The sequence below is a fragment of the Poecilia mexicana genome, unplaced genomic scaffold (genome assembly GCF_051168715.1).
Source record: "Poecilia mexicana isolate PSO_F unplaced genomic scaffold, ASM5116871v1 scaffold_8, whole genome shotgun sequence".
In the NCBI taxonomy this organism is placed as follows: Eukaryota; Metazoa; Chordata; class Actinopteri; order Cyprinodontiformes; family Poeciliidae; genus Poecilia; species Poecilia mexicana.
Genome location: NW_028263377.1, coordinates 18,784,964 through 18,797,213, shown reverse-complemented (window position 1 = coordinate 18,797,213; position 12,250 = coordinate 18,784,964). Strand labels below are relative to the sequence as shown.

The 12,250-nt window shown below is 39.9% G+C and overlaps 1 protein-coding gene across 1 annotated transcript; it reads left to right on the top strand.

Annotated features, from left to right (window-relative positions):
- The first annotated feature begins 1,673 nt into the window (after window positions 1-1,673).
- LOC106913408 (myosin heavy chain, fast skeletal muscle-like) lies at window positions 1,674-11,759 on the top strand. Its single transcript, XM_088007616.1, has 39 exons — window positions 1,674-1,926; window positions 2,045-2,188; window positions 2,288-2,444; window positions 2,552-2,579; window positions 2,669-2,786; window positions 2,865-2,957; window positions 3,040-3,103; window positions 3,207-3,305; window positions 3,394-3,497; window positions 3,581-3,719; window positions 3,816-3,934; window positions 4,017-4,166; window positions 4,248-4,418; window positions 4,526-4,832; window positions 5,087-5,160; window positions 5,243-5,330; window positions 5,445-5,562; window positions 5,646-5,769; window positions 5,857-5,993; window positions 6,100-6,355; window positions 6,586-6,828; window positions 6,938-7,114; window positions 7,213-7,358; window positions 7,442-7,532; window positions 7,628-8,017; window positions 8,105-8,231; window positions 8,309-8,427; window positions 8,513-8,709; window positions 8,793-8,976; window positions 9,071-9,236; window positions 9,444-9,568; window positions 9,682-9,990; window positions 10,069-10,272; window positions 10,361-10,486; window positions 10,575-10,745; window positions 10,822-10,926; window positions 11,062-11,157; window positions 11,276-11,407; window positions 11,610-11,759. Exons 1-39 carry the CDS (start codon window positions 1,720-1,722, stop codon window positions 11,625-11,627), a joined length of 5,823 nt encoding a protein of 1,940 aa, XP_087863742.1. The 5' UTR covers window positions 1,674-1,719; the 3' UTR covers window positions 11,628-11,759.
- The last annotated feature ends 491 nt before the right edge of the window (window positions 11,760-12,250 follow it).

The following is a 12,250-nucleotide window of genomic DNA, read 5'->3' as shown; positions in this document are numbered from 1 at the left end:
TGCTACTAAAGAAAATCTTGATTGATTACTGTATAGGTTTTGAAACATCTTTAAGAAAAATTGATCAAATATCTAGTTCTCCTTGATTAAAGCCTGTTGATTCAGACATGACTCAAATGACTGGGAATATACACAGGCACATATGACACAAACTGTCCATGCGGATGAAAGTCAATTGGTTGTTCAAGAACATCTCAGAAACAAGCAAAGTGAGATTTACCTGAAAGGTGACTAAACAGTTGACAGACAGAAAAAGAAGCTAGTGCTCTAAAAGAACTTAAGGTTATTTTTAGAACGTTATCTGAAAATAATCTAACACAATAAATTACATTTTAGATTTTAAATCTCTGTAAACCTAGAGCAAATAAATGTGCACTATAAATATATCTTCTTCCCTATGCCAAACACGAATCATTGCTCCGTGCCTAAGCTTAATTTAATTTGGCCATGGTAATATTATCATCATATACTGCAATAGAACAAATTATGAGCCAAGTCCTGCAGAATTTCAAACATGAACTTCATCGTGGATACAATCCAAGATTGTTTTTAGCATCAAGAAAATTCCCAATATTTTACTTCCTAAATGAAGTACTCTCAATATATGTACATATTTTTATGTCCCTTAAACCATGGTCATTCATAATATTTATGAGAACCATTTTTTTATGGTATTAAATGACCTTAGCTGGATTTATTTCAAACTCCATTCCAAGAAGATTTATAACACCTATCCAGTTCAAAAGGAAAGTCCATTAATTAACTTTCTATTTTGGATGTCTGAGGCATTTCAGTCCTTCAGAGAAACCTTGTAAATTTGATATAAAAATGTATAAGGTTCACATATGTGACCTATAAACCTCGTCTAAACACATCATCGTTCAACAATTAAGTACATTCTTGCAAATGACCAGGAGGTAAACTGTAAACATGACCAATACCTTTTTATAAACACAGTCAAGATTAAAATTTTGTTAAGGGGGCAAGCCGTTGATTTACTACTACATAAATCAAATACGGCAGAAGCGTCACAATTTTCTTTTAAAGGAATCAAGTTAAAAAATTGTATAGAACATCAAATATTATAGAATCCACATGTAATACTGATGTAGTTTTAATTAATTATTTATTTAATTAAAACTAATCTAGACAACCCATTTGCTGTGGGATCCTGAAATATGAAACAATTGTTTATTTCGGACAGCATCAACGTCAAGCAATGATGTGTCAAACATTCATGACCAAACTGAGCAGGCAACATGCTGAGGAGGCTGGGCTGTTGAATATAAAAGCAATAGCCCAAGACATTTGCTCTAACTGGCAGGCCTCTAAGACAGGTGAGTGTAGTACAGTTATCCCATATATTTTTTATGATACAATTTAACAGCAAACCACTTCATTTATGTAAAACATTCTTTACTGATTACTTTTGAGTTAAAATCTATGAACACATACAGTTTCTATATTGGACAATTATACACCAAAAACACTAGAATATCTTACATACTTATAATATCTTTACAAAAACTTTGCCCAACTATGTTTTTTACTTTGTAGCACCTTGGCACCTCAGGACACTGAAGTATTTCTGTTTGCATCAGCTGAGGTAATTTTTCAGGAGGCAGTTATGAATTTATATTAATGTAATTTTGTTTTATCTTTACTGTGTGGCTATATTAAAAATGTTTCATATGTTTAGGCTCCACAAATACTGCAACCATGAGCACAGATGCGGAGATGGAGGCCTATGGCCCAGCGGCCATTTACCTCCGGAAGCCAGAAAGGGAGAGGATTGAGGCTCAGACCGCTCCATTTGATGCTAAAACAGATTATTTCGTGGCGGATGCTGATGAAATGTATCTCAAGTGCAAAGTCATAAAGAGGGAGGGTGGCCAAGCCACTGTTGAAACACTGGAATCGAAAAAGGTAAATATTCTTATTAATCATATTATTAAAAAAAAACTTACAAACTCCACTTAAAATAAAAACACTGCATGAATTAAATGAAATCATTGGGGGGGGAAATCATTTGTTTTTTCAATAGACTGTAACAGTCAAAGAGGATGACATCCACCCCAGAAATCCTCCAAAGTTCGACAAAATTGAGGACATGGCCATGATGACCCACCTCAACGAGCCTTGTGTGTTGTATAACCTCAAAGAGCGTTATGCATCCTGGATGATCTACGTGAGTTCTCAGCTGCATTTCAAAGAACTTAAAAGGAGAAATCGTATCTGTGTATTCACTGAAATGGCTAAACATAGATTATCTCTTCTTCTGTAACAGACCTACTCCGGGTTGTTCTGTGTGGTCGTGAATCCCTACAAGTGGCTGCCTGTGTATGATGCTGTTGTTGTAGCAGGATACAGAGGCAAGAAGAGGATTGAGGCTCCACCCCACATCTTCTCCATCTCTGACAATGGCTATCAGTTCATGCTCACAGGTAAAGCAAAGACTAAAGTGTTTTCACAAAAGAAATGAAAAGAAAGGACATACTCACGTTGACATGAACTTAAAGCAGCTACTAAAGTATTATGGTGTACATTGCAGATCGTGAGAACCAGTCTATCCTGATTACGTAAGTGTTGCACAAATTCAATTGAAACATGTTTTATAAAACATACAAAAATGAAGTTGATAAGTCAAAATGTGTCTCTTGTACCTCAGCGGAGAATCCGGTGCTGGCAAGACTGTCAACACCAAGCGTGTCATCCAGTACTTTGCAACAATTGCAGCTCTTGGTGGCAAAAAGGACCAAGCGCCCCAAGCTGCTGGAAAAATCCAGGTGATTATACGTTTTAAGAAGAAACCGGTCTCCACTTAGGTGCGTACTGCAAAAATATTCACAACTGTCAATGTGCAGGGCTCCCTTGAGGACCAAATTGTTGCTGCTAACCCTCTGCTAGAGGCTTATGGTAATGCAAAGACTGTGAGGAATGACAACTCTTCCCGTTTTGTAAGTTGCGACAATGCTTAAATGTTCATTGATAGTTAATGCTTGATTTTAGAATATAACACTTGCTATTAATTTTGCTTAGGGTAAATTCATCAGGATCCACTTTGGTACAAGTGGAAAGCTGGCCTCAGCTGATATTGAAACATGTAAGTAAAATATATGATGTAATCAGTGTTATCTATTATTAATGTATAATCTGTACAATGATTTCCTTATCAAAGTGCTTACTTATATTTATGTAATTCTTAGATCTGCTGGAGAAGTCCCGTGTCACCTTCCAGCTGTCTGCTGAGAGGAGCTACCATATCTTCTATCAGCTTATGACAGGCCACAAGCCTGAGCTCATTGGTAAATGATCAAATACTTGAAATTTGAATGTAGAAAAGTGCAACTTATAAGACAAAGAAGCTACAATGATTTGCTTCTGTTGTTTCAGATGCTCTGCTGATCACCACCAACCCCTATGACTTCCCAATGATCAGCCAAGGTGAAATCACTGTCAAGAGTATCAATGATGTGGAGGAGTTCATCGCTACAGATGTAAAAGAATATTTGAGTATTTTAAAAAACAATTTTCTTAAAACATGTGTGTAGTGTACTTGAAACTTTTTTTCTCTGCATAGACTGCTATTGATATCTTGGGCTTCACTGCTGAGGAGAAGTTCAACATCTACAAGCTCACTGGTGCTGTGATGCATCATGGCAACATGAAGTTCAAGCAGAAGCAGCGTGAGGAGCAGGCTGAACCAGATGGCACTGAGGGTAATTTATAAAACATCACCATTCAAATCCTGTACAGAGAAAAAAGTTTAAAATTACATTATTTTTTTAACCATGTGTTTTGTTTCTTTCCAAAAGTGGCTGATAAAATTGCCTACCTCTTTGGTCTGAACTCAGCTGATATGCTGAAGGCTCTGTGCTACCCAAGAGTCAAAGTCGGAAATGAGATGGTCACCAAAGGTCAGACCGTCCCACAGGTAATTTAAACCAGCTGTGATTCTAAGCAGTTTGTTTATTTGTATTTGTTAACTAAGAAAAGCTGACAATTTTCACTTCTAGGTCAACAATGCTGTCAGCGCTCTGTGCAAGTCTGTCTATGAGAAAATGTTCTTGTGGATGGTCATCCGTATCAATGAGATGCTGGACACAAAGCAGTCGAGAGCCTTCTTCATTGGAGTCTTGGACATTGCTGGCTTTGAGATCTTTGATGTGAGTGAAGAAAACCTCAAAAATGTTTTATGAAACAGTGTTGATTTCCAATTAATAAAAAAAAACTCTCAATAATTACAGTTCAACAGCTTGGAGCAGCTCTGCATCAACTTCACCAATGAGAAACTGCAACAGTTCTTCAACCACACCATGTTTGTCCTGGAGCAAGAGGAGTACAAGAAGGAAGGCATTGATTGGGAGTTCATTGACTTCGGTATGGACTTGGCTGCCTGCATTGAGCTTATTGAGAAGGTGAGTTGCTGTATTACTCAGCTTAAAATAATAATATCCCATTTTTTTATGGATATGATACGTCATTTTAAATTTGAGTTGTAATTTAATTTGGAAATTATTCACAGCCATTGGGCATCTTCTCCATCCTTGAAGAGGAGTGCATGTTCCCCAAAGCCTCTGATACAACTTTCAAGAACAAGCTGATTGATCAGCATCTTGGCAAGAACAAGGCCTTTGAGAAACCCAAACCTGGAAAGGGCAAAGCTGAGGCTCACTTCTCCCTGGTTCACTATGCTGGTACAGTGGACTACAACATCACTGGCTGGCTGGACAAGAACAAGGACCCACTGAATGATTCAGTGGTTCAGCTCTACCAGAAGTCTGGAAACAAGTTGATGTGCTTCCTGTATGCAGCTCATGCTGGAGCCGAGGGTATGTGTCAGTAAAACAGATAACTCTCATTTAAGTAGATTAATCTGCCACGTGAGAATAACCCTGAAAATACAGAGTGGTCTAGAAAGATACTAACAATCATTTTATTGGAGCTTTTTGTTCAGTGAAACCTCAATTGTGCAAATTGAATTAGTTTTAAACATATCTGAAATAAATGTCATGAAATCATGTTGTAAAGAGAGCTTAGAAAAAGTAATGTTTGACTACCATTGTTTTCACTGTCATAATTTCAGCTGAGGCTGGTGGTGGCAAGAAGGGTGGCAAGAAGAAGGGTGGTTCCTTCCAGACTGTGTCTGCTCTTTTCAGGGTATGGACATTTTTTTGAGAACTGTCAGAAAAGTAATGGTTTAAAATCATCTATGGAATAATTTTATGATGCTGATCTACAGGAGAACTTGGGCAAGCTGATGACCAACTTGAGGAGCACTCATCCTCACTTTGTGCGTTGCCTGATTCCCAATGAGTCAAAGACCCCAGGTAAGAAGCTCAGTCGTAGAAATTTGACATTAAGTTGACATTAAGAAATTTTACAATATATTGTTTGAAGACACTGTTGAATTATTTTTCACTAAATATATGACCAACCCTCAGGTCTTATGGAGAACTTCTTGGTCATCCACCAGCTGAGGTGTAACGGTGTGCTGGAGGGCATCAGGATCTGCAGAAAGGGCTTCCCTAGCAGAATCCTCTACGGTGACTTCAAGCAGAGGTAGCTGCTGTTGTCTTTCTGAATGTGAAGAAATGTTTTCAGATGTGAAGATGGAAAAAAGCAAAATCCACCTTCTCTCATAGATACAAGGTATTGAATGCCAGTGTTATCCCTGAGGGACAGTTTATTGACAACAAGAAGGCTTCAGAGAAGCTGCTGGGCTCCATTGATGTGGACCACACTCAGTACAAGTTTGGACACACTAAGGTATGTTGGAAAAATACATTAATGACATTGCTGGGAAAAATTCCGTTGTGTCCATGTGTTTTAACTTGCAAAGTTTTGCTAATATAGGTGTTCTTCAAAGCTGGTCTTCTGGGTACTCTTGAGGAGATGAGAGATGAAAAACTGGCTTCATTGGTTACCATGACTCAGGCTCTCTGCAGAGGATATGTTATGAGGAAGGAGTTTGTGAAAATGATGGAGAGGAGGTGGGAGCATTATTTTGACTGCTAAAAAGTTGTCGTTCTCTTTTAAAACAAGATCCTTCTTTAGTAAAACTGATATTTTGTTTTGATTAACTGATTTTTCAACCAGAGAGGCTATCTATTCCATCCAATACAACATCCGTTCATTCATGAATGTCAAGAACTGGCCATGGATGACCCTGTACTTCAAGATCAAGCCTATGCTGAAGAGTGCTGAGACTGAGAAGGAGTTGCAGAATATGAAGGAGAACTATGAAAAAATGCAGACAGACCTGGCTACTGCTTTGGCCAAGAAGAAGGAACTAGAGGAGAAAATGGTCTCCCTGCTCCAGGAGAAGAATGACTTGCAGCTCCAAGTGGCTGCTGTAAGTAGGAAGATTTCTTTTATTCATGTATGATTATTAAACCATATAGTTCCCATGTTCAACTCTGTACTTAACACAAGAGTGGGGTTATGTTTTGAGACTGAGGCTATAAATACTAGATTTCTGTCAACATTGTCCAGATATTGTCAAATAATGGATTCTGATATAAATAAAGAACTATTTAAATAAAAGGAGAACGTTAACATTATTTTACCCATTCTCAATCATAGGAAGTTGAGAATCTCTCAGATGCTGAGGAAAGGTGTGAAGGGCTGATTAAGAGCAAGATCCAGCTTGAGGCCAAACTCAAGGAGACAAGTGAGAGACTGGAGGATGAAGAGGAAATCAACGCTGAGCTGACTGCCAAGAAAAGGAAGCTGGAGGATGAATGCTCTGAGCTGAAGAAGGACATTGATGACTTGGAGCTCACCTTGGCTAAAGTGGAGAAGGAGAAACATGCCACTGAAAACAAGGTTCACATCACTGACACACTATTATCAGAATATAATAAGCCAATCCATAGAATTAATGAAATCTACAACACTATACTTCAATTAAAATTGGGTATTTCAAAACCTTTAGGTGAAAAACCTGACAGAGGAGATGGCAACTCAAGATGAGGCCATTGCCAAGCTCACCAAGGAGAAGAAAGCCCTCCAAGAGGCCCATCAGCAAACACTGGATGATCTCCAGGCAGAGGAAGACAAAGTCAACACTCTGACCAAGGCCAAGACAAAGCTGGAACAGCAAGTGGACGATGTAAGAAAGCGGTTTATTCGTCTTCCTCATTAGGCTTTAGCCTAATAATGCAGGATTTGTACTGATTACTGTGTTTGAATGTACCTATTATACAATAGCTTGAGGGTTCATTGGAGCAAGAGAAGAAACTCCGTATGGACCTTGAGAGGGCCAAGAGAAAGCTTGAAGGAGATCTAAAACTGGCCCAGGAATCCATTATGGATCTGGAGAATGACAAGCAGCAGTCTGATGAAAAGATCAAGAAGTGAGTGCAGACTATCTTTATTTTTCAACATGTGTTAGTGTCATGTCAGATAATTGAGCTCAACACTGCTCTTTGAAATCCAGGAAGGACTTTGAAATCAGCCAGCTTCTCAGCAAGATTGAGGATGAACAGTCCCTTGGAGCTCAGCTTCAGAAGAAGATCAAGGAACTTCAGGTAATACTGTTTAACCTTAATTGCCCCTGGCTGAATTTTTTTCAGTGATTCGCAGAGTGATCTTGAGTGATTACTTCAATGCATTTGATTTCTAGGCTCGCATTGAGGAGCTGGAAGAGGAGATTGAGGCTGAGAGGGCTGCTAGAGCTAAGGTAGAGAAGCAGAGAGCTGACCTGTCCAGGGAGCTTGAGGAGATCAGCGAGAGGCTTGAGGAGGCTGGTGGAGCCACAGCTGCTCAGATTGAGATGAACAAGAAGCGTGAGGCTGAGTTCCAGAAGCTGCGCCGTGACCTTGAAGAGTCCACCCTGCAGCATGAAGCCACCGCTGCAGCTCTCCGCAAGAAGCAGGCCGACAGCGTTGCTGAGCTGGGAGAGCAGATCGACAACCTGCAGCGCGTCAAGCAGAAGCTGGAGAAGGAGAAGAGTGAGTACAAGATGGAGATTGATGACCTGTCCAGCAACATGGAGGCTGTTGCAAAAGCCAAGGTGAGTGGATAGTACATGTTTTACAAATGTCAGACACACAAATTGTGGTTCATAATTACCTTTTACATTAACTTCTAATGGGTTCAGGGCAACTTGGAGAAAATGTGCAGAACTCTTGAGGATCAACTCAGTGAAATCAAAGCTAAAAATGATGAGAATGTCCGCCAGCTGAATGACATTAATGGACAGAAAGCAAGACTCCAGACGGAGAATGGTAATTCACCTGACCTTAAACCAGTGTTTTACATTGATTCAAAATTTTCAGAAATAATGTATTTATGACTTTCAAAGGTGAGTTTGGTCGTCAACTTGAGGAGAAAGAGGCTCTTGTTTCTCAGCTGACAAGAGGCAAGCAGGCTTTCACTCAGCAGATTGAGGAGCTCAAGAGACACATTGAGGAGGAAGTGAAGGTAGAAAAGTCTGTTTATATTTTCTTCTGTCATGTATTATGAGGTCAATAGACAAATCATTCCACACTCAACTTGTGTTATCCAGGCCAAGAATGCCCTGGCCCATGCTGTTCAGTCAGCCCGCCATGACTGTGATCTGCTCAGAGAGCAGTTTGAGGAGGAGCAGGAGGCCAAAGCTGAGCTGCAGAGAGGCATGTCTAAGGCCAACAGTGAGGTGGCTCAGTGGAGGTCCAAATATGAGACTGATGCCATCCAGCGCACTGAGGAGCTGGAGGAGGCCAAGTGAGTCATAATGAATGTCTCAGTTTAATTATGTGTCATTTTTATCATGTGTTCTTGCCAAACAACACAATTTTTTAATCCAGGAAAAAGCTTGCCCAGCGCTTGCAGGAGGCTGAGGAATCCATTGAGGCTGTGAACTCCAAGTGTGCCTCTTTGGAGAAGACCAAGCAGAGGCTCCAGGGTGAGGTGGAGGACCTCATGATTGATGTGGAGAGAGCTAATTCTCTGGCTGCCAACCTTGACAAGAAGCAGAGGAACTTTGACAAGGTACTGTTCTTGAACCTAAAATTGTCTTTACCCAAGGCAAGACATTGTACTTAAGATTGTACTTAAATCAATTGCTCTATCCATATAAATGTAGGTTCTTGCTGAGTGGAAGCAGAAGTATGAGGAGAGCCAGGCTGAGCTGGAAGGAGCCCAAAAGGAGGCTCGCTCCCTGAGCACTGAGCTGTTCAAGATGAAGAACTCCTATGAAGAGGCTCTGGACCAACTGGAGACCATGAAGAGAGAGAACAAGAACCTGCAGCGTATGTAATTCCTGATTATTCAAGGAGTTGAGCAACTCCAAAATTAGTGAGACACAGATCATTTTTATGCTTCAGCCTCCATTAGTGTTATCAATTCTCTATTGATAAACCTAATAGTGAATGATTAATTCAGAAATTTCTTAAAAGTTTATATTTGGCAGATTTGTACAATATATCTTCATTTTTTTTATTCACTTTTGATTGCAGAGGAGATCTCAGATCTGACTGAACAGATCGGTGAGACTGGTAAGAGCATCCATGAGCTGGAGAAAGCTAAAAAGACTGTGGAGACTGAGAAGTCTGAAATTCAAGCTGCATTGGAAGAAGCTGAGGTAAAACATTTCTCGTCAAATAAACAACAATTTATAAAATACATCTACATATGCATACTCTCATACCTTTATATGTCTGTCATCTAACCTTGTTATATGCTTGACCTTTCAAGGGCACCCTGGAGCATGAAGAGTCTAAGATTCTCCGCGTCCAGCTGGAGCTCAACCAGGTCAAGAGCGAGATTGACAGGAAGCTGGCAGAGAAGGATGAAGAAATGGAGCAGATCAAGAGAAACAGCCAGAGGGTGATTGACTCCATGCAGAGCACTCTTGATTCTGAGGTCAGGAGCAGGAATGATGCCCTGAGAGTCAAGAAGAAGATGGAGGGAGACCTGAACGAGATGGAGATCCAGCTGAGCCACGCCAACAGACAGGCTGCCGAGGCCCAGAAACAACTGAGGAATGTCCAGGGACAACTCAAGGTGAGTTTGTTATTGAACAAAAATTAGAAGAATTTTAGAGGAAAACCATTCTAACATCCAAATTTATATTGCTGTTAGGATGCCCAACTGCACCTTGATGATGCTGTCAGAGGTCAGGAGGACATGAAGGAGCAGGTGGCCATGGTGGAGCGCAGGAACGGTCTGATGGTAGCTGAGATTGAGGAGCTGAGAGCCGCTCTGGAGCAAACAGAAAGATCACGTAAAGTGGCCGAGCAGGAGTTGGTCGATGCCAGTGAGCGTGTTGGACTGCTGCACTCTCAGGTTGGGTTTTAGTTATTCACAAGAAACCAGGCCTTTCCAAGTCATGCAAGCCACACTTCTAAATTGTATCATTCTGATTAACTTTCAGAACACCAGCCTTCTGAACACCAAGAAGAAGTTGGAAAGTGATCTGGTCCAGGTTCAGGGTGAGGTGGACGATGCAGTTCAGGAAGCCAGAAACGCTGAGGAGAAGGCCAAAAAGGCTATTACTGATGTCAGTCTAAATATCAAACATGATCTAATTGCAACCCCTTTTTATTAACTGGTTTTAACCCAAAACCGGTGACAAACCATTTCTTCAGGCTGCCATGATGGCTGAAGAGCTGAAGAAGGAGCAGGACACCAGTGCTCACCTGGAGAGGATGAAGAAGAACCTGGAGGTTACAGTCAAGGACCTGCAGCACCGCCTGGATGAGGCTGAGAACCTCGCCATGAAGGGTGGCAAGAAGCAGCTCCAGAAACTGGAGCAGAGGGTATGAACAACTTTTTCTGTAAATTCATGTGGTGTAAATAACTTGTAGTGATATTAAATTGTTTCCTTTTAAACAGGTCCGAGAATTGGAGACTGAAGTTGAAGGTGAGCAGAGACGTGGAGCTGATGCTGTTAAAGGAGTCCGCAAATATGAGAGGAGAGTTAAGGAGCTGACCTACCAGGTGACTATTTTATTCTGTGTTTTCTAAGCACTTATTAAGTGCCTCTAAAACCAAAAAAATAATATTATTTAACTCTGTATTAATTGTTGTGTTATTTGGAATAAGTCTTGACAAACCTTTTGTTCATCTATGTAGACCGAGGAGGACAAAAAGAATCTTGCAAGACTTCAGGATTTGGTGGACAAATTGCAGCTCAAAGTGAAGGCCTACAAGAGACAGGCTGAGGAGGCGGTAAGTGAAATGACTGATTGTCTGGCACCAAACAATGCCCCCTTTAAGTTAGCACGTTACCAAGCTTTAATTTGGCATTTTGTGTAAACTAAAATAATTGGTATCTCAAAACCTTCAGGAGGAACAAGCCAACACCCACATGTCCAGGCTCAGGAAGGTCCAGCATGAGATGGAGGAGGCTCAGGAGCGTGCTGACATCGCTGAGTCTCAGGTCAACAAGCTCAGAGCCAAGAGCCGTGACACTGGAAAGGTGAGATCACATCTCAAAAAAATGATATCATAAGCACAAGCTCTTTGACTATATCGTTTCATGATTGACTTTGGAATTTAATGAATATTTGCAGAGCTATTTTTATTTGATAAATATTTTATCTTTTTCTTTCTGAGAGAAAACTGTCTACCTTAATGTTTGCATCTTATACTGATTCATTTTTTTTCTTCTTTTTTTCTAGTCTGACAGCGCTGAGTAATAGACACCCTCCATTGTGGAACATTATAATGCAGTTCATATAATATGAACTAGCTATAAATTGTCATCATATAATGTACTATTTCAATAAATATATTTAAAATGTAATACCATTCAATGGTTTTGTTTCACTTTCTTGAAATATAACTTTAGAACGAGTTAGTCACTTATCCATAAAGGATAGATTTTTCCTCATTATGTTTCCTCAACAGAGAAGAGATCTTTTAAAACCAGCTTTCTTTTGTTTTCTAAAGTAAGAATGATTTTTTATCACCAGAGAAAGACAAAAGTCAGATTGTGATCAAACACTAACTTTGAATAACGTTGGAATGTTGTCAGTTTACCCACCAACGGTAAAAATAATGTCCACTGAGGATTAATATCAAAAGGTATTTTTGGCTAAATGACCTTAACAATTCCAATACTTTTATGTAAACCCCTGTGCAAAACCAGAGGCTAAATGACTTGATGAAAAAATGTATTATACTCCACACTACAAAGTAGAAAGCACAAGGCCAGCTTTATAACTTTGTATGTGGTCAAATATTATAAAATAACACAAGCAAAGCGACATCTGTGTTTTAAATAAAAGGACAAGTGAAGCATTTTCTTTTACAGTATTTT

What these genes read in the sequence shown, in the direction of transcription:
- LOC106913408 (XM_088007616.1), top strand. Translation starts at nt 1,720, where the DNA reads ATGAGCACAGATGCGGAGATGGAGGCCTATGGCCCAGCGGCCATTTAC. An exon ending in CTGTGTCTGCTCTTTTCAGG is followed by an intron (nt 5,161 to 5,242) that starts GTATGGACATTT and finishes GCTGATCTACAG; the next exon opens with GAGAACTTGGGCAAGCTGAT. An exon ending in TCCAGAAACTGGAGCAGAGG is followed by an intron (nt 10,746 to 10,821) that starts GTATGAACAACT and finishes CCTTTTAAACAG; the next exon opens with GTCCGAGAATTGGAGACTGA.